Here is a 16,340-nt window from a genome sequence, read left to right as displayed (position 1 = left end):
AAAATTAAAGTTTCCAGATTGAAAGAACTTGCCCTAAAATTGAATTGACACAATACGATATTAGATCACTTGAGAAGTTAGTAAAGAGGTTTATATGACTCAAAGTCATTAGGATGAATGCTGGTCTTAGTGAACCACCTTTAATGAAGAAGTCATTTTCATCAGATGGAAAGCTAAATAAGTAAAGAAAATCATTTTAATAGCTCATAAAAATTCTGTATTTTAAGAGCTACTCCTTATATGTCAACGAAAATCTGTTCATAAATGAAAGCACTTTTTGAAAAATTAAAAAAAAATCAGACAAATATAAAGCAGTATATATATAACAATAAGAAGTTATATTTTAAACAAAAAAGCTATTTGTGTCTTTTGGCTAAAAAAAGGCTTATGTGAAAAAGATGAATTGAGAAATGTGAAAGGACAAAGCAAAGAATTTCAAATTCAGATTTTAGAAACCTTTTATTTATATTTGGTCTTACACGTATTCATTTTAAAATTGACTCTGCTGTAAGAACGTAAAGCACAAAAATTTGCTAAATATCAGATCCACACAAATCCTCAAAAAGGTTTTCTGTGTAGTCTTCATTAATGCGAATCTCTGTGTGAATGTTTCACTCTTACCATAGATCTTGAATCTGTTTCACAATAATGAAGCCATCAAGTTTTTATGCAGTGCATTCATTATAAACTATAACATTTCTATTAAAAGGAAAGCTGGGTAATACAAAAATGAGAGAGGATCTGAGCAGCAGGCAATCTGGTGAGGCTCTGTGTAATCTCACCTGCTTTGTGGTTTTCTGTCACTGTGTTCAAAGAGCGCACAGCACACGAGGCAGAGTATTCACCTCCCTTATTAACCTCCCTAGTTTAAAAATCTGTTGTTCGTAAAACTGGACCGATTATCACAAACTATCATTTGCATAATTAACCACAGGACTATTACGAAGCATTCTGTTAGTGGTATCGACAAACGTAGGAGGATGGAAATTTATAAAAAATGGGTTTTGTTAAGCTTGCTGACTCCTCACATATCATGGGCTGTGCTGCCACTTCAACTTTTAATTAGCGGTTTAATGCCTCACAGTAAAAGACTGATCGATGGAAGAAAGCAAAACTGTTTTCTAGGTGCTGTAATATTTCATGTGACAAGGTAACAAAAGGATAGGACAGAATTTAAGCAAGATTTATATGCGTTCCAACTTTTCACTCAGAAATTCTTCTACACTGTCTGTGTTCCATTTGAGGATGCTGAGCTCCTCAGCAATGTTCCCATTGTCGTCCAAAAGCTTCAGCACAGGGTCTGAACCACGAACATACTACAAAAAAGAGGAAGAGCTTAGTGTCTTTCCAGTTTCAACCACAATCCAAACCAATTCCAGCTTTATTAAATTTAATGGTAATAGGCTTTTAGATATAATATCATGAGAAGTCTTCAAGAAAGTCTTTCAAAAAAGTGTAATGGGATTTCATAAAAAATGAGAATTAAAAAAAAATTTCATTTTACTTCTGAAGAGAAACACCAGCTGGGATCAAGACAGTTTACTTCGGATGTAAGCTTATTCTTGAATGTAATAAATATTGCACACACAACACACTCAAGCTCTCAAATGAGTTGAATCTAATGCAGGAGGCAGACAAGTTCAAAATGATTAATGAGAGAATCATGTTGAAATGGGCTGTGCATACAAATTACCAGACAAATTATTATTCTGTATTGGACTTTAAATTTTTCTTTGATTTAAGAAATCTGACGATTTTGTTATTAGTTTATAATTCAACTGGATTCTTGAAACTTCAGATCTACTAGTGGGGTCCAATGTTTTGCCAGAAAGCCCTGAGGAATTCTGACTCAGGGTAAATGTGACACAAATATGATCCCATTCGTTAAGCGATCAATCTTCAATGATACATTAAGTTAGAGCTGTGTAACTAAAAATGTAGCAGTGATGAGGAAGGGGGCTTTCAGCAATTAGACTTCCGTTTTTCTAGGTCTTCCAGGGCTATGAACTCCAGAGATAGAGACAAGCTCTATGATTATGAGCATCTGGTATATTCTCACCCATTTGTGGAGTTAAGAAATAGGCCCTCTTAAGCTAATGAAGCAGTAACATTACTCCTTTAAATCTTTTGGGTCAGGTTATGAACATAGATTGCTTTAAAAAATTCAATTTTTTTGCAATTCGTTTATTTAAAAACTCATTTCAGTTCAAAAAAGTTAAATTATAGAACACAGTTGCAAAAATCCTCAATATTAAATCAATCCAACAACAGATTACAGAATTATATACTATGACCAATTTGGATTTATTCCACATATGCCAACCTGGTGCACCATTTGAAAATTAATGTAATGCATTACTATCAACAGGCTAAATAAGAAAAATCCTATGATCATATCAACAGATGCAGAAAGAACATCCTATCACATGCTACAGTGTAGATAGACCTCCAGGACATTATGCTGAAGTGAAATAAGCCAGTAATGAAAGGGCAGATCTGTACGATTCCACTCCTATGAAGTATCTCAAGTGGTCAATCACAGAAACAAAGTAGAAAGGTGGCTGCCAAGGGCTGGAGGAGCTCCTCAGCAATGCTCTGAGAAAGAGGGGAGAGAATTAGTGTTTAGTGGGCAGCGTTCTAGTTCTGCAAGATGAAAAAAATCGAGATATGTTGTAAAACAGTGTGAATACACTTAGCTATGTTAAGTGTACAGTTTGGTAGTGTTAAGATGCTTAAGTTCAATGTTAAGTTTTGTTTTTCAACCACAATTAAAATTTTAAAAAGTGGGCAAAAGATCTCAACAGATAAATCAAAGAACATATACAGGTGGCAAATAAGCTTATGGAACGATGTTCAAACAGGGAACTGCAAATTAAAACAATGAGTAACATTGCATACTTATAACATGGATAAAATCCAAAACAATGACAATAACTAATGCTAGTGAGAGTGCGGAGCAGTAGGAACTGTCATTCATCACCAGTGGGAATGCAACGTGGTATAGTCACTTCAGGAGACAGGTTGGCAGTTTCCTACAAAGCTAAACAGTCTTACTACACAATTCAGTAACTGTGCTCCTAATTACCCAAGTAAGTTAAACTTATGTCTACCCCAAAATACACAGCAGCATTACTCATAATTGCCAAAAATTGGAAGTGACCATGTCCTTCCACAGGTGAGTAGAAAAACAAACCATGGTGCAACAGAAGACTATGCCTACTGTTCACGATGAGCTATCCAGCTACAGGAAAGACACAAAGGAACTGCAAATGCATACTGAGTTCAAACTGAAATCTGAGAAGGCTATCTGCTGTAGCCTCCTGTACCTACTGCATGATTCCAACTATATGACAATCTGGAAGAGGCAGAACTACACAGACAGTAAAAAGATCAGTGGTCGCCAGGAGTTGGGAGGGCAGGGTGTGGAGAGGAAAGAACAGGTAGAGCACAGGGGCTTTTGGGGGCAGTGAAAACATTCTGTATGATACTGTAATGGTGGATCCATGATCTTAAGCATTTGGAAAAACTCCTAGAACTACACAGAGAATAAGCCCTCACGCAAACTAGGAAATTTAGTTAATAATGTAACAATATTGGCTCATCAATTGTCACAATGTACATCATCAACGCAAGATGTTAATAAGGGAAGTTGAGGGTGGGAGTAAACGGGAACTTTCAAATCAAGTTTTCTGTAAACCGAAAACTGCTCTAAAAAATTACCTATTAATCAAAATATTTAAGTATTTAAATTAATGCTGAAAAAAAAGAATCCCATTAAAGTTACATTACCTTGATTTGTAGTCCTCTGAATAGTTTGGGTTTATCACTCCTGACAAAAGCTTAAGAGAAAAAAAAAGATTCAAATCATTCACTCTCAAATCCAAGCTAGCTACAAAGATCAATACAAAAAGTAGAAATAAACCCAATAAAAAATTAGCTCCCAGATATGGAAAAACCAACAAAATTAAAACACATATAAATGGCAAGACATCCCATACTCTTCAGGGGAAGACTAAATATTTTAAGATGATAATTGTTTCAAATTAATCGAAGTCCTAAATTCCAATGGAATTTTGAAAGCTTGACAAAATGACAGTAAAGCTCAGTTATAAGAGTAAATGTCTGAGGATAGTCAGGGCAGTTTAGAAAAAGTAAAATATAGGAGAATTTGTTCAACTGTTTATTAATATACTATGGGATACTTATACCACAGTGGATAAAACAAACAGATTAGGAAATCTACAGAGAGAAAAATATTTGTATTTTTCAATATGCTAAAGCTAACAAACCAGAGAGAGAGGTGGGGAGGGAGAGATTACAGTTGTGTGTGTCTGGGGAGGGTGTGTGTGAATTATTCAATAAATACTTTCAAATATCTACTGTATAGCAGACAGCAGAGATAAAGCTATATAAAACAGACGTAATTCCTGCTCTGGTGGGAGTTTAAGTCTTGAGGGGAAGAAAGGTGCTAAACAAGTAACTGCATAACTGGCCATTTCAGTCATGATAAGCTGTAAAAAAGAAAAAGTTCAGAAAACTATCATAGCATTTAACACAGACAACCCAGATACGTAATATAAAATTCTTTTCCTGTGCATGAGCCTAAAGAAAATGCTTTATAGATGTGCCTATAGAAAAAAGGAAACTTAAAGGAAACCTCAGTGCAGCAAAACACCACTATATGCAAAATTAAAACTAATTCTCCCCAATATGTTATTTTTATCTCTAAGACAGTATATAAAAGGGCTCCTATTAATAAGAATAAATAAATACTACGTAGAGAAATGAATGAAGGACAGAAGTGTACAATATACAAACACACAAATGGCCACGAACATTTGAAATGTCCAACCTCACAAATAATCAAAGAATGTGAAAACAACGAGGTAACCTCATTCAGAGTGACAAAAAATAAAAAGAATATTTAAGGTTAGAGACGGGGAAGAGAAGATTTTGCTGCGGGTTAGTTGTGGGAGAAATATAAATGGACACATCCTTCCTGAAGGGTATTTAGCAAAATGAACCAAAAGTCTTGGAAATCTGCAAAGTCCCTTTCTAGGAATTTCTTTATTCTGAGGAAATAATCATAACATGAAAGATAATGAAAGATACATTATATAAGGTCCTGCTAACCAAGTAGGGAAATTTCAAAATAATCTGAGTGTGTAAAAAGCTACTGGTTAAATAAATTAACATGGACCTCACTAAGGAATGCATTCAATCATTAAAAATTGTAACAATGTATATTTAGTGATGTAGAAGCAAACTCTTACATAAATATATGTTCGCAAATGAAAAAGCCTAGAAGTATTAAATAATATATTTTTTTAAAGATTAAGAAAATATACTTAGAACAATACACAAAGCAGTTCAAAAATAACTTCTTCCTTTAATAGGGGATTACACATGGAGCATAGGGTTTGTGGAAATTTTAAATGTTTTCCCTTTTGGGTTGCTGATCTGCATTTTACCAAGTCTTCAGTAATGATCATGTCTAATTGTCCAAGTTAAAGAATTTAGAATACATTTTTCTAAAATAAACACAAATGGGATGTTTCATTTAGATACCTGACAGTTCATAATACCAGGTCTGTTATTGTTTACATCAGTCCCTATTTTATAGTGACACACTTCTGAAAATTTATTTTTTAAACTTATAATTAACTAGCACAATAGACTTGTTTCATTATGAAGATCTTTATATACTTGCATTCAGGACAATAAAATAAAGATTAGTAAATACTGAAGGTTTTGCAGACTTCCCCTACTAAATTTATTTCAAAATAAAACTGATTATATTATTCTGGCTTATTAGAGTATCTTCTCTATTAATTTCATCCTTTAAGATTTGTCCAAATACCCTACAGACTCCTGAATCCACAAACAAAAAAGAGCTCATGATGTCCGGTTGCATTTTACACCACTCCATTGGCAAATGCTACATGCACACCTATGCAAAACACCATTTAATACACAGTAAGTGTGTTCACCATTACGTAAGAAACTTTCCTGGGGAGAAGGACTATTCTTAAATATTTTTTTCTATCTGTAACACAGCCTAGCACATTTAATAGCTTTCTGTCATTCAAAAGATTTTTAACAGGCTGGAATGAGCAAACAAACTTAAGAGGAATATTAAGATTAGTCACTAATGACTATTTTCATCAGTCCTTTTCTCGTCTCTCTGCTGCGTATAAATCCATAAGCATCCTAATTTTGAATGAGGGGAATAGCTATTAAATGTCCTGTAGGAGAAAATCACATTTTAGAGGCAGCAAATTAATCTTTTAACAGATATTTGAGTACTTACTATATACACATAGTGCTGGGATAGGCTATGTGAGGATATAAGGGACTTGCAAAAAGACCCCATTGAAACTTATTTTCTATTTTAGTTTTTGCTGTTTTAAAAATAGATAAAGGATATCAGTTTGGAGATTCCTAAAGAAATTAATTCAGTCACTCTATTTTAATAAAACGTTCTTATGCCACATTTAATTGTCAGTTACAAAGGCAGATTTGTAAATAATACTTCAAAGTGATCAAATATACAGAAATGATTAGAAAACAGGTTAAATGTTTGTTTTGTTCTCAAGATTCTTATCCGATGCCATCTGTGCAGCTGCTAGGACGAGTAAGAGCTAAGTTTTTCTATTCACACTGCTTGCAAAGTCATGGGGGACTCTCATAACTCAGAGGCTCTTCCAAGTTAATGATAAAGAGTACTAAAAAATCCAAACCTAGCCTCCTCTTCATTCCAAAAAGAGGATACGTGGGGATGAGGGATAATAGGAAGGATATGTCTTGAGGTCAAAGAAAAATGTTGGAACTATGTTATTCTCAAAATCATTAACAAGTAACAATATGAAAAGAGGCAAAATATACATGGCTGAATTTAATGATGTACCTCCGATCACATTACAAGCAGTCAACACACTTTACTGGCTTTAAGATTGAATAAATAAGGGCTTATGGCAGGTACGATTAAGATTTGTAAACTGCCATATAAATTGTATGGAATGATAATTAGATGTTTTCCTGTTGGTTAAAAACAAGTTTATTTGAATCAGACTATATTCTAAATAAAAATGTCTCAGCAGACCCAGAAACGACAATGCAAAGAGAAGAGCAGCAGCAACAAACAGGGGAACTGAATTCCCAACTGTGCTCAAGGGAAGCTGCTGGGTAGCTAAGAGTATTTCTAAAATAAGAAAACTTACTGTTGTATACAGACTGCCTGCGGTGCAAAGTCTTACGTCATTTCGGTCCTCCCAACAAGACAATTTAAAAGTACTTAAAATTCAGAGAACAGCAACTTAAGTAAGAGAATCTGGGGAGCCTGGAGGTACAGTAACGCACACAAGCTAAAAAGGCTATTACTTTTTATAACTTCACAGAGGGTAGAGAACCAACGTAAACACAGGCTTTTTACCAGCTTTCCATTTGTCAAAAGTAGAGGCACCTATGAATTAGATAAATTTAGAAGATCCATTCATTTGCTCAATAATTATTTGAAGTCATCTTAATACGAGGTGCAGATTTAGAAAGATTTAGAGTAAATTAATGATAAAAAGTTTTAACTATTCTGAGCTTTAAGGAGTTCCTTGTTTGGTAGAGGCAGAAGACCAGTAAATCAAATAAATACTTAACAAATTACGTGGAAACTGCTGTGAACACATGGGGAGAGTGAAAAATTCTGTCTGAAGGCAAATCCAAAATAAGACTCGAATTACATTTTGACTGAATAGGAGTTCATCACAAGAATGGGTAAGGGGTACATAAGGGGTATAGCAGGTCAGGAAGACACGCAGTGTGTGCAAAGACTTACGAGTTCAGAGAACTGCAAATAGTTCTGCCCATAAACTAGAGATGTGAACCTAGGGAAAGAGAATCCATGTCAGGACAGGCCTTGCATGGATGTCACTGAGTCTGATATTTACTCTGTATGTGATGGGGAACCACACAGAATTTTAAACAAGAGGCTCACATAATCAAATCTGTCTCATGGAAAACATTTTTTTGGTAGTTGTGTAGGAGACAACAAAAGTAAGAAAAGGGAACAGAGACAGACAGACAAGTGAACTAATCCTTTGGGATAAAGATGCTAAGTGGCTGACTAAAATCATAGAGAAGGCCAAGGGAGTAAGATATGAAGGTATTAAGGAGAGGGAAGAGACACAACTTGGTGGCTAACTGGGTATAAAGTGTGCAAGAAATATTAATCATGACTCCTGGGTTTCAAGCTCACACTTCTACTTGACGATACTACCATCTGTGGGAACAGGGAAGAAAATGGTAAACTACTATCAGAGAAGAGGAGTTGGTTTTTAAACATGCTGGGGTTAAGGCCTCTCTACCAAAAATGCAGGCCACAGTCTGTAGGATCGTTAAGAAATGCAGAATCTCAGGATGCAAACCATATTTACAGAGTAACACTCTGCATTTTAACAAGATCCCAGGTGATCGAGGTGACACATATGTACACTGCTTTAAGATACTATGAGCCACGCAAGGGGAAATGCCGATTTGCAGTCAGAAATGTGATACCTAACAAAAGAAAGGTTTGATTTAAAAATACAGATTGAGTCATCAGGTAAACACTGCTGCTGTAACTAAGGGAGCAGGATATCATTCAAGACAGTAAGAAAAAAAGAAAACATGAACACAGACCCGAACACTAACGTTGCAAGTGTGTGTGGTAGACGAGACGCCAGGAAAGGAGAATGGGAAGACTTGATAGCGCAAATGAAGAGGAGAGTTTCAAATGCTACAGAGTCAAGTAAGAGGTCATAGCCAGGAGGAAAAATGGCAGAAAGAGAAGCCAGCCTGTCACAGACTGAGGAATGGCTGGCTGGGAGCAAATAAAATTTTGCATACCATGAGGAGTCAGGCTGCAGCTATAACTGATGTGCTGATTTGAACTGTTTTTTTTTTTTTTAAAGATGGCCAATAAATGAGTATGTAAATACCTGTTGGTTAGTAACTGAAACTTATTAATGAAAGAGAGAGTATAAGATAGAACCACGATACCCACCATTTAATATTCTCAGTACTGGAATAGTGCTTGACATATAACAAGCACTCAATAAATATTCACAGAATTAGTGAACGACTTACTCTGTATGTTGGTGCTGGACACACATTAAGTGATTTACATGTTACCTCACTTAATTCTCAAAACAGTCCTGTAAGATAGGTATTAGCCAATTTTATACCATCTATTAACCCATTTTATAAATGAGAAAAATTGATGAAGACAGTACCAATGACTCAGTATTCCTTCCAGCAAAACTCCAAGGTCGCATCATAATCCTCGGCACCACTACCCAGTCAGCCACAGTTGGTCTGAAGTGAAAAGCTATTTGCTATCTCAGTTCTACATTATTTTAAAATTCCTGTGTCTGAAGGTTTACGATTCTAATACAGAGGCTGGCAAACTACGGTCTGTAGGCCATACCTGGCCTGCCTCCTTTTGTATACAAAATTTTGAACACAGCCAGACATATTCATTTAAATATTTTCTATGGACGCTTCCATACCACAAAAGCAAAGGTCAACAGTTGCAATGGAGACCTTGTTGCCTATAAAGATGAACATTTTTACTATCTGAACTTTTACAGAAAAAGTTTGCCAAGATCTACAAAACTAGGAAAAATTCACATTTTTTGAGACAGACAGACAGACTACAGACATATCCTTAACATGGTAAGACTCATGCTTGAGAAAGAAAGCATACTTACTTAACATCATCACTTTTGATGTCATCATAAATGATAAAAAAAAAAACCACTAGGTCCAATTATGAGGAATTATTACATATATTGCCTTCCCTACTTAAACAACCAGAACATGGAAAATGATCTGGGAATTTCCCTCCCTCCTCTACAAAGTTATTTAATTTGGACAACACATTTCAAATTTTAATCCTTCTCTCTTCTGGAATAATTTAACATTATTTTTTTCTCTGTTTTATGACATGGCTAATTTAAATTAAGTGAACTTAAAAAATATTAGCTCCTCATGGGCTCAGATATTGGTATTATACATAATTATATTAAATATGGTTATGGATTATAGAAGTAATCATTTTAATTTAAATAAGCTTGTGCTAATTAAATATTTACACACAGAATTAAAATCCAATTGTTTTCAGAAGGAAAAGATCGTATGACTCAATGTACCCACAGGTTTAATAATTTAACTATACATAAGAAATATGTATAAAAAATTAAGTTGCACTCCAAGGATGAATAATCTACAATTCAATCTTTTAAAGACTCAACTAGCAACTGTAGCAATGATTATAATGGACGTAGTAAACTTGATATCACCAACAGAACAGCTAATTGCAAGCTACTCTTGACCTCATGAAAATCTGAGTCACAAAAGATTATTAAGTCAGTAAATATGAATAATCAATATATTTAAAAAGGATATGTAAAAACTTTTTAGGAGTTAGAATGCTCACACTGACAACTTTTATTAAAAAAGCCAAAACAACTCTGGTACACTTCTGAGTTGAAGTGTCTGAGGCAAGATAAATCACAGAGTAAGGAATTTTCTCCCTAAGCAGAAGAAGTTAATGTTATATTCTGTGTTACATCAGAATATGCACTTATGCTAACAAACAATGTATTTAATTAGACATGCATCTGCTTTAGGTCTCATATACAGTGTCCCCAAGTTTAACTATTCAATTTTGTTTCTATGCCAAAAATGAGCAATATTTTATTATAAACAATTCCTGGTTAGCAATAAAGGGCATGTACTAATATAGGCAATTTTATAAAATACTAAACCCAAGAAATTCTCTTGCCATTAAGTAAACAAGGCAAGCAATCATGGGAAAGGCAGCAGAAACAAAAACAGAATGAGGTATATAAATAGAACACTTATGTATTTCAGTTAAAAAATACCCCAAACCCAACTTCATTATGTTTAGACAAAGTTCCATTTCATAAAACTGATTTTCAAGTGATGTGCAAAGACAGAATGGAAAAGCTTTAGTCCAAGTCTTTTTGAAGATACAAAGCTCCATTACTGTTTGATGTCAACCAAAAGAATACACTTTCACAATTACCTTTTCACATATTTATCTTTAATTCCTGTGAAGATACACATGTATGACTTCCTCTCTTCTGCACCTCAAGTTCTACGGCAATTAGTTCTCTTCTTGATTTGTCTACTCTCACTTAATGCAACTGTTCCTTAGGGGTTTTATATAAATCAATTTACATTTAAAATATACTAGATGATATATTATTTAGAAATATTATATTTCCATCTAGTAAAAGACAGTTTTTCATAAAATTCATACTTGGTTAAAAAACAAAAAGCTCTCCTTTTAAGAAAATAACCATTTCATCATGTGTTGTATTTAAATCTAAATTTCGTATTTTACGATTGCTTAAAGTAACCTAATATTCAACAATTCCTATCAAACTCCACCTCTACAAAAACATGCAGAGAGAATTCATATACTACTGAGAAAATATAACCTTACAGGTTCTTATTCTTGGGAATATTTAATGAAAATTATTCTTATGAATTGCTGACTTTAAATTATTAACTGGAATTTTACTAGAGTTAATTTTATGTACCTTGGACTTGAGGGAACCTCCCCAATTTTCATCCACAGACTTCAAGAATAGCTCCTGCATACAGCTGCAAAAGGAAAAACAGGAGTTAAAAAAACTGTATAAATTTAAAAAATACACAGGTATAAATATAAAATTTTATAGCATAAATGTTAAAATTAAGCAGATATACAGATCAAACAAATATCAGAAGAGAAAATGGAGATCTTACATATTAAATAGCAGAGGAGTTCAAGCCCTACTTTGAGTATTCTTAAACTTAGCCAAAAAGATGGAAGGAGATATGGAGACTTGACAATGAACCTGAATAGGTAACTTGTCCTAGGAATTTACTCACAAAGAAGGACTTCCTACGGTTTTTTTAGGATGCTAAGTTGAACACATGTATATATCCATCTATTCAACATAAATACTTAATGAGAATTCTTTTTGGTTGGTTTTAAAATTGAGTGATCGATGTTTTAAAATTAAACAAAACTCAATACCTTTAAAAAAGTAGAGTTTAAGTACTACGTAAAGATATTATAGACAAGCCAGTAAAATCTCATTATAAAGAACCTGAATGCAAATATTTCCCTTAATGAAATTCAGCTGAAATGGATTCAATGGTAAATACTGCTTTTCTAGCTATAGAACCTGTGTATTCTCTTTATACTAAAAGCTCATTATAAAAAACTCAGATGCAAATATTTTACTGCAATGAATTCAGCTGAAATGGATTCAACAGTAAACATCACTTTTTTTGTAGCTGTAGAGCCCTGCCCATTCTGGTATTGACTTGGGAATGCCTTGAGTCCAAGAGAAGGCAGGCAATTATAAGAACATACTATATCCATTTTATTTCTTCTTAGCTTTTAGGCTTTTTTTTTTTTAAATTGTAGGTCCAAGAGTTAAAGATGGATTTTATTTTCCAAGTTCTAAAATAGCACAAAAATCACATGCACTACGCATGTTTACTTTAGATAATACAGAAAAGCACAAAATAGAAATTTAACAATCACTTTAATTCCAACTCCCCTGAAATAATGACTTTTCAATAATTTGGTGATTCTGGGCTAGCTCAGTAACAGTTCTTAAGTTTTAAGGGGCTCAAAGATACTGAGAATCTTATGGAATTTGCCTTACTCCAGGCTGTTCATGGATTCTTTGAAATCACTGATGGATTTCAGATCAAGAACTCTGATGATCTTTAAGATTACTGAATATGATTTGGCTAGTCTTGATTAGACAGCCCCTCCCCTTCCCAAGTCTTTAATTAAAAAATATAAGACCATGTTACCAATAAGGTCATAAAAAGATGTTCAGCATCACTAATCATTAGGGAAATGCAAATCAAAATCACAATGAGATACTACTTTACACTCTTGAGAAGCTATTATTTCAGAAAACCAGAAAACAACAAGTGGTTGGCTGGAATGTGGAGAAAATGCACTCAGTGTGCACTGCTGTTGGGAATGTAAAGCAGTGCAGCCACTATGGAAAACAGAATGGTGGTTCTTTAAAAAATTAAAAATAGAATTATATGATCCAGCAATTCCACTTCTAGGTATATATCCAAAAGAACTGAAAGCAGGGACTCAAACAGATATTTGTATACCAACTATTATTCACAATAGTCAATAGCTGGAAGAAATCCAAACGTCTATGAACAGATGGATGGCTAAGCAAAACGTGGTATATACATGCCATGGAATACTACTACTCAACCTTAAAAAAGGAAGTAAATCATTACACGCTATAACAAGGAATAACCTTGACAACATTATACTAAGTGAAATAAGGAAGCCACAAAAGGATAAATACTGTATGATTCTACTTATATGAAGTACTCAGAGTAGTCAGATTCAGAGACAGAAAGTAGAATGGTGGTTGTCAGGGGCTAAGGGAGGCAGGAATAGAAGTTATTGTTTAATAAACACAGTGTTTCAGTTCGGGAAGATGGAAACGTTCTGGAGACAGAAGGTGATGGAGGTTGCATGACCGTGTGAATGTACTTAATGTCACTGAACTGTACACTTAAAAATGGTTAAAATGGTGAATTTTATGTTCTGTATATTTTACCAGAATTAAGAAAATAAAAAAACTGTAAAGCCATATTAAAATTTCGTTACTAGGTTTATCTTTTATTTATAAGTTGATGATCCCCTGGGAGTTCTCAGTGGAGACCCCATTACTTTATGTAATGGTATTTCTCTACATCACTGTTTCTCAATATTCTTCATTATCATGACATGTTGAAAATAATAATTGTTTGGAGTACTAGGGTAAGAGGAGGAGGCGGCTAATAACTAGAGATGACTAGCCTGGGAGCCCCTGCTCATCCCAGCCCCATCTGGTTGTTCCAAGGATTGATGGTCTCAGTATCCTAGCACACTTGTAACCCATTCATGGAAAGGCCTTCTCTGCACCACAAAACATGGACTCATTAATTAAAGATACTAGGAACATACTCTTTAATGAACAGGCAGCTTAGATGTGAGCTTTGCAAGGAAAACTTGTTTATCTCCTTCTCTCACTAGGAGACTCCTACTAGGAGTTACTCTCCTAGTAAACTTACACAGAATTCTGCCCTCGTCATAATGTACTATAAATATTCCATAACTTGACTGTGGACAGGAAATGTCTTATTTAATCACAATTCTCCTCAGAAATGGACACAAAGCCGTTCAATATGTGTGTGCTGAATGGACAGAATTATTCACTTAACAGAATTAAATGACTCTTTTTTTCATCATGTAATTTTAAAGCATTTCAAGCTCCTTTGACATATTTTGCAGATTATGCTTAGTTCCAGTCTAGGGAAACCAAAATGTAACTCAAAGCTGCTTAACATTATTAAAATTCAATTCTAAAAGCATTAATTTGTGATGCTAGTTTGGCCTTTTTTACTAATGAATTTATAGTGTTCATAGGAAAACATTTGTTTTTCATGGTGAATAAATAAACAACTACAAGTTGCGGTAAATTTTCAATTACTTGTAATCATAAGCATCTCTGGCAACACACAAATTCACACAAGGAAATATACGCTACTTAGAATTCCTCAAGGGCATAAAGTATGAAAGGATTAAAAAAGGTTAAAACTTGAAATTTCCTTGAATTTCACCTTTAGCACTTTTACTTCCTAAAGTAACATCACTGGCATACAAAAACACTGACCTTCAAACATTTGTGGAAAAATACCAACAGAAGAGAAATCAAAGAACAAGTTACATCACTTTTACACAGCAAGCTTAGAGAGCAAGCCGGCAGGCTTCTTTCCTGTACGCACTAGAGAAGCCTTATTTGTACAATCTAACTCCCGGCAGTATTCCATTAGGGTCATATTATACTGGCCCAAATAATTTAAACGGAAATATATGAACGCCTTTAGAAAAATATGAGAATGATACACAAAACTGCATTTTCCCCTTCGGAATCCACACCTATTTCCATATTACTTATTATTGCCAGGTTTTCCTAAACTTCAGATAGGGTCCTCTGGGTGGGAATCAGAAATATCTAACGGCTTCAGCTCTAGAACCAAGTTACCTTATTTGTAGCAGGATTTTTTAATATGCTAATTTCCCTCTCATTTAAAAATAATATTTTTAAATTCAATTTCAGCTTTGTGGGTGGCTAACTTTTTCACAATTTAAATAAGTATATTTTAAGCATTTCCAAGATTATTTGCACCTATCTCAATTTTAGATTCTGTACATTTCACATATTTTCCTAATAATTTGGGACAATGTCCTCCCTTTATCGCAGAAGGATTTCCCTGGTAATTTATTGTTGGAATATGATTTTTTCCCACTGGACCAACCTGTTGTTATAAAATTTTAATAAGGGTTTATAATAAGGTTTTCCCATATAGAAAAAGGCCAAAATATTTATTTTGTAGTGATAATGTTGCTATAATTAAAGTCTAATTATGTGCCATAAAATGGTTCAGATTTAACAGATGCTGTTTTTCACCAGGTAGCTGGATTCCTAGATAGTTTAACTTATAAAATCAAAGGCAACACATGTGAGTTATGTAAATTTTCTGAAGACTCTTTAAAAGGTGTTGCATTCTTTTTAATTATTATTTTTTGGGGGGAGGAGGCAATTAGGTTTGTTTCTGTATGTATGTATGCATGCATGTATTTATTTATTTCTTAATACAGGTACTGGGAATTGAACCCAGGACCCTGTGCACGCTAAGCACAGTGCTCTACCACTGAGCTACACCTTCCCTGCAAAGTGTTGCATTTGTTAACTTTTACTGCTACCATCATTCCACCACCATCACAGCAAATCTGTAAACCTAGTCCAAGTCAGAAATATTCTACTACTTTCCAACATAAGCACTTAATATATTTTTGTTGGTGATGAAATCTATGGCTCTAAAGAAACTTGACTATAACCAAAACCTTGAAATAAACTATTTAACCTGAGTCAAAACCTAAAGACAGCCAATCACAAACAACCAACTAGGCTTTCCGAAGAAAGGCAACCAATTAATTTACAGCCAGTCAAAAAATTTCCTTGCTTTGCTCTGCATCTTTTCTGTAAGTTTTGCCCCTAACTCCTGTAGGTGGGGCATTCTAATCAACCTCCAGTTTGGTACTGCTCAATTGGAATCGATTTTTGCACAACCTATTAAAAGTTTTAATATGCTTCAGTTTATCTTTTAAGAGTATAGTGAAAAAAGCTCAAGTTATAAAATCAAATGTGTATATGGTCCAATTGTGGTTCTGCCACTTACAAGCAGCATGTCCC

The 16,340-nt window shown here is 34.2% G+C and overlaps 1 protein-coding gene across 2 annotated transcripts in view; it reads right to left on the bottom strand.

Moving 5' to 3' along the window:
- Nucleotides 1–440: 440 nt before the first annotated feature.
- The window catches only part of SELENOF (selenoprotein F), a 38,609-nt gene continuing 22,709 nt past the window's right edge, over nt 441–16,340 (bottom strand). The window contains exons 3-5 of one of the 2 annotated variants that reach the window (XM_015240666.3): nt 11,601–11,664; nt 3,790–3,839; nt 441–1,316 (exon numbers count right to left, since the gene is read on the bottom strand). In XM_015240666.3, the coding sequence (XP_015096152.1) occupies nt 1,185–1,316; nt 3,790–3,839; nt 11,601–11,664 (246 nt within the window). In that variant the 3' untranslated portion in view covers nt 441–1,184. The remainder of the gene's footprint in view (nt 1,317–3,789; nt 3,840–11,600; nt 11,665–16,340) is intronic. The other variant, XM_015240667.3, reaches the window with a different exon arrangement.

The sequence above is a fragment of the Vicugna pacos genome, chromosome 13 (assembly GCF_048564905.1).
Source record: "Vicugna pacos chromosome 13, VicPac4, whole genome shotgun sequence".
Lineage (NCBI taxonomy): Eukaryota > Metazoa > Chordata > Mammalia > Artiodactyla > Camelidae > Vicugna > Vicugna pacos.
Note: the sequence above shows the minus strand (reverse complement) of the source record. Positions and strands in the feature narration are given on the sequence as shown.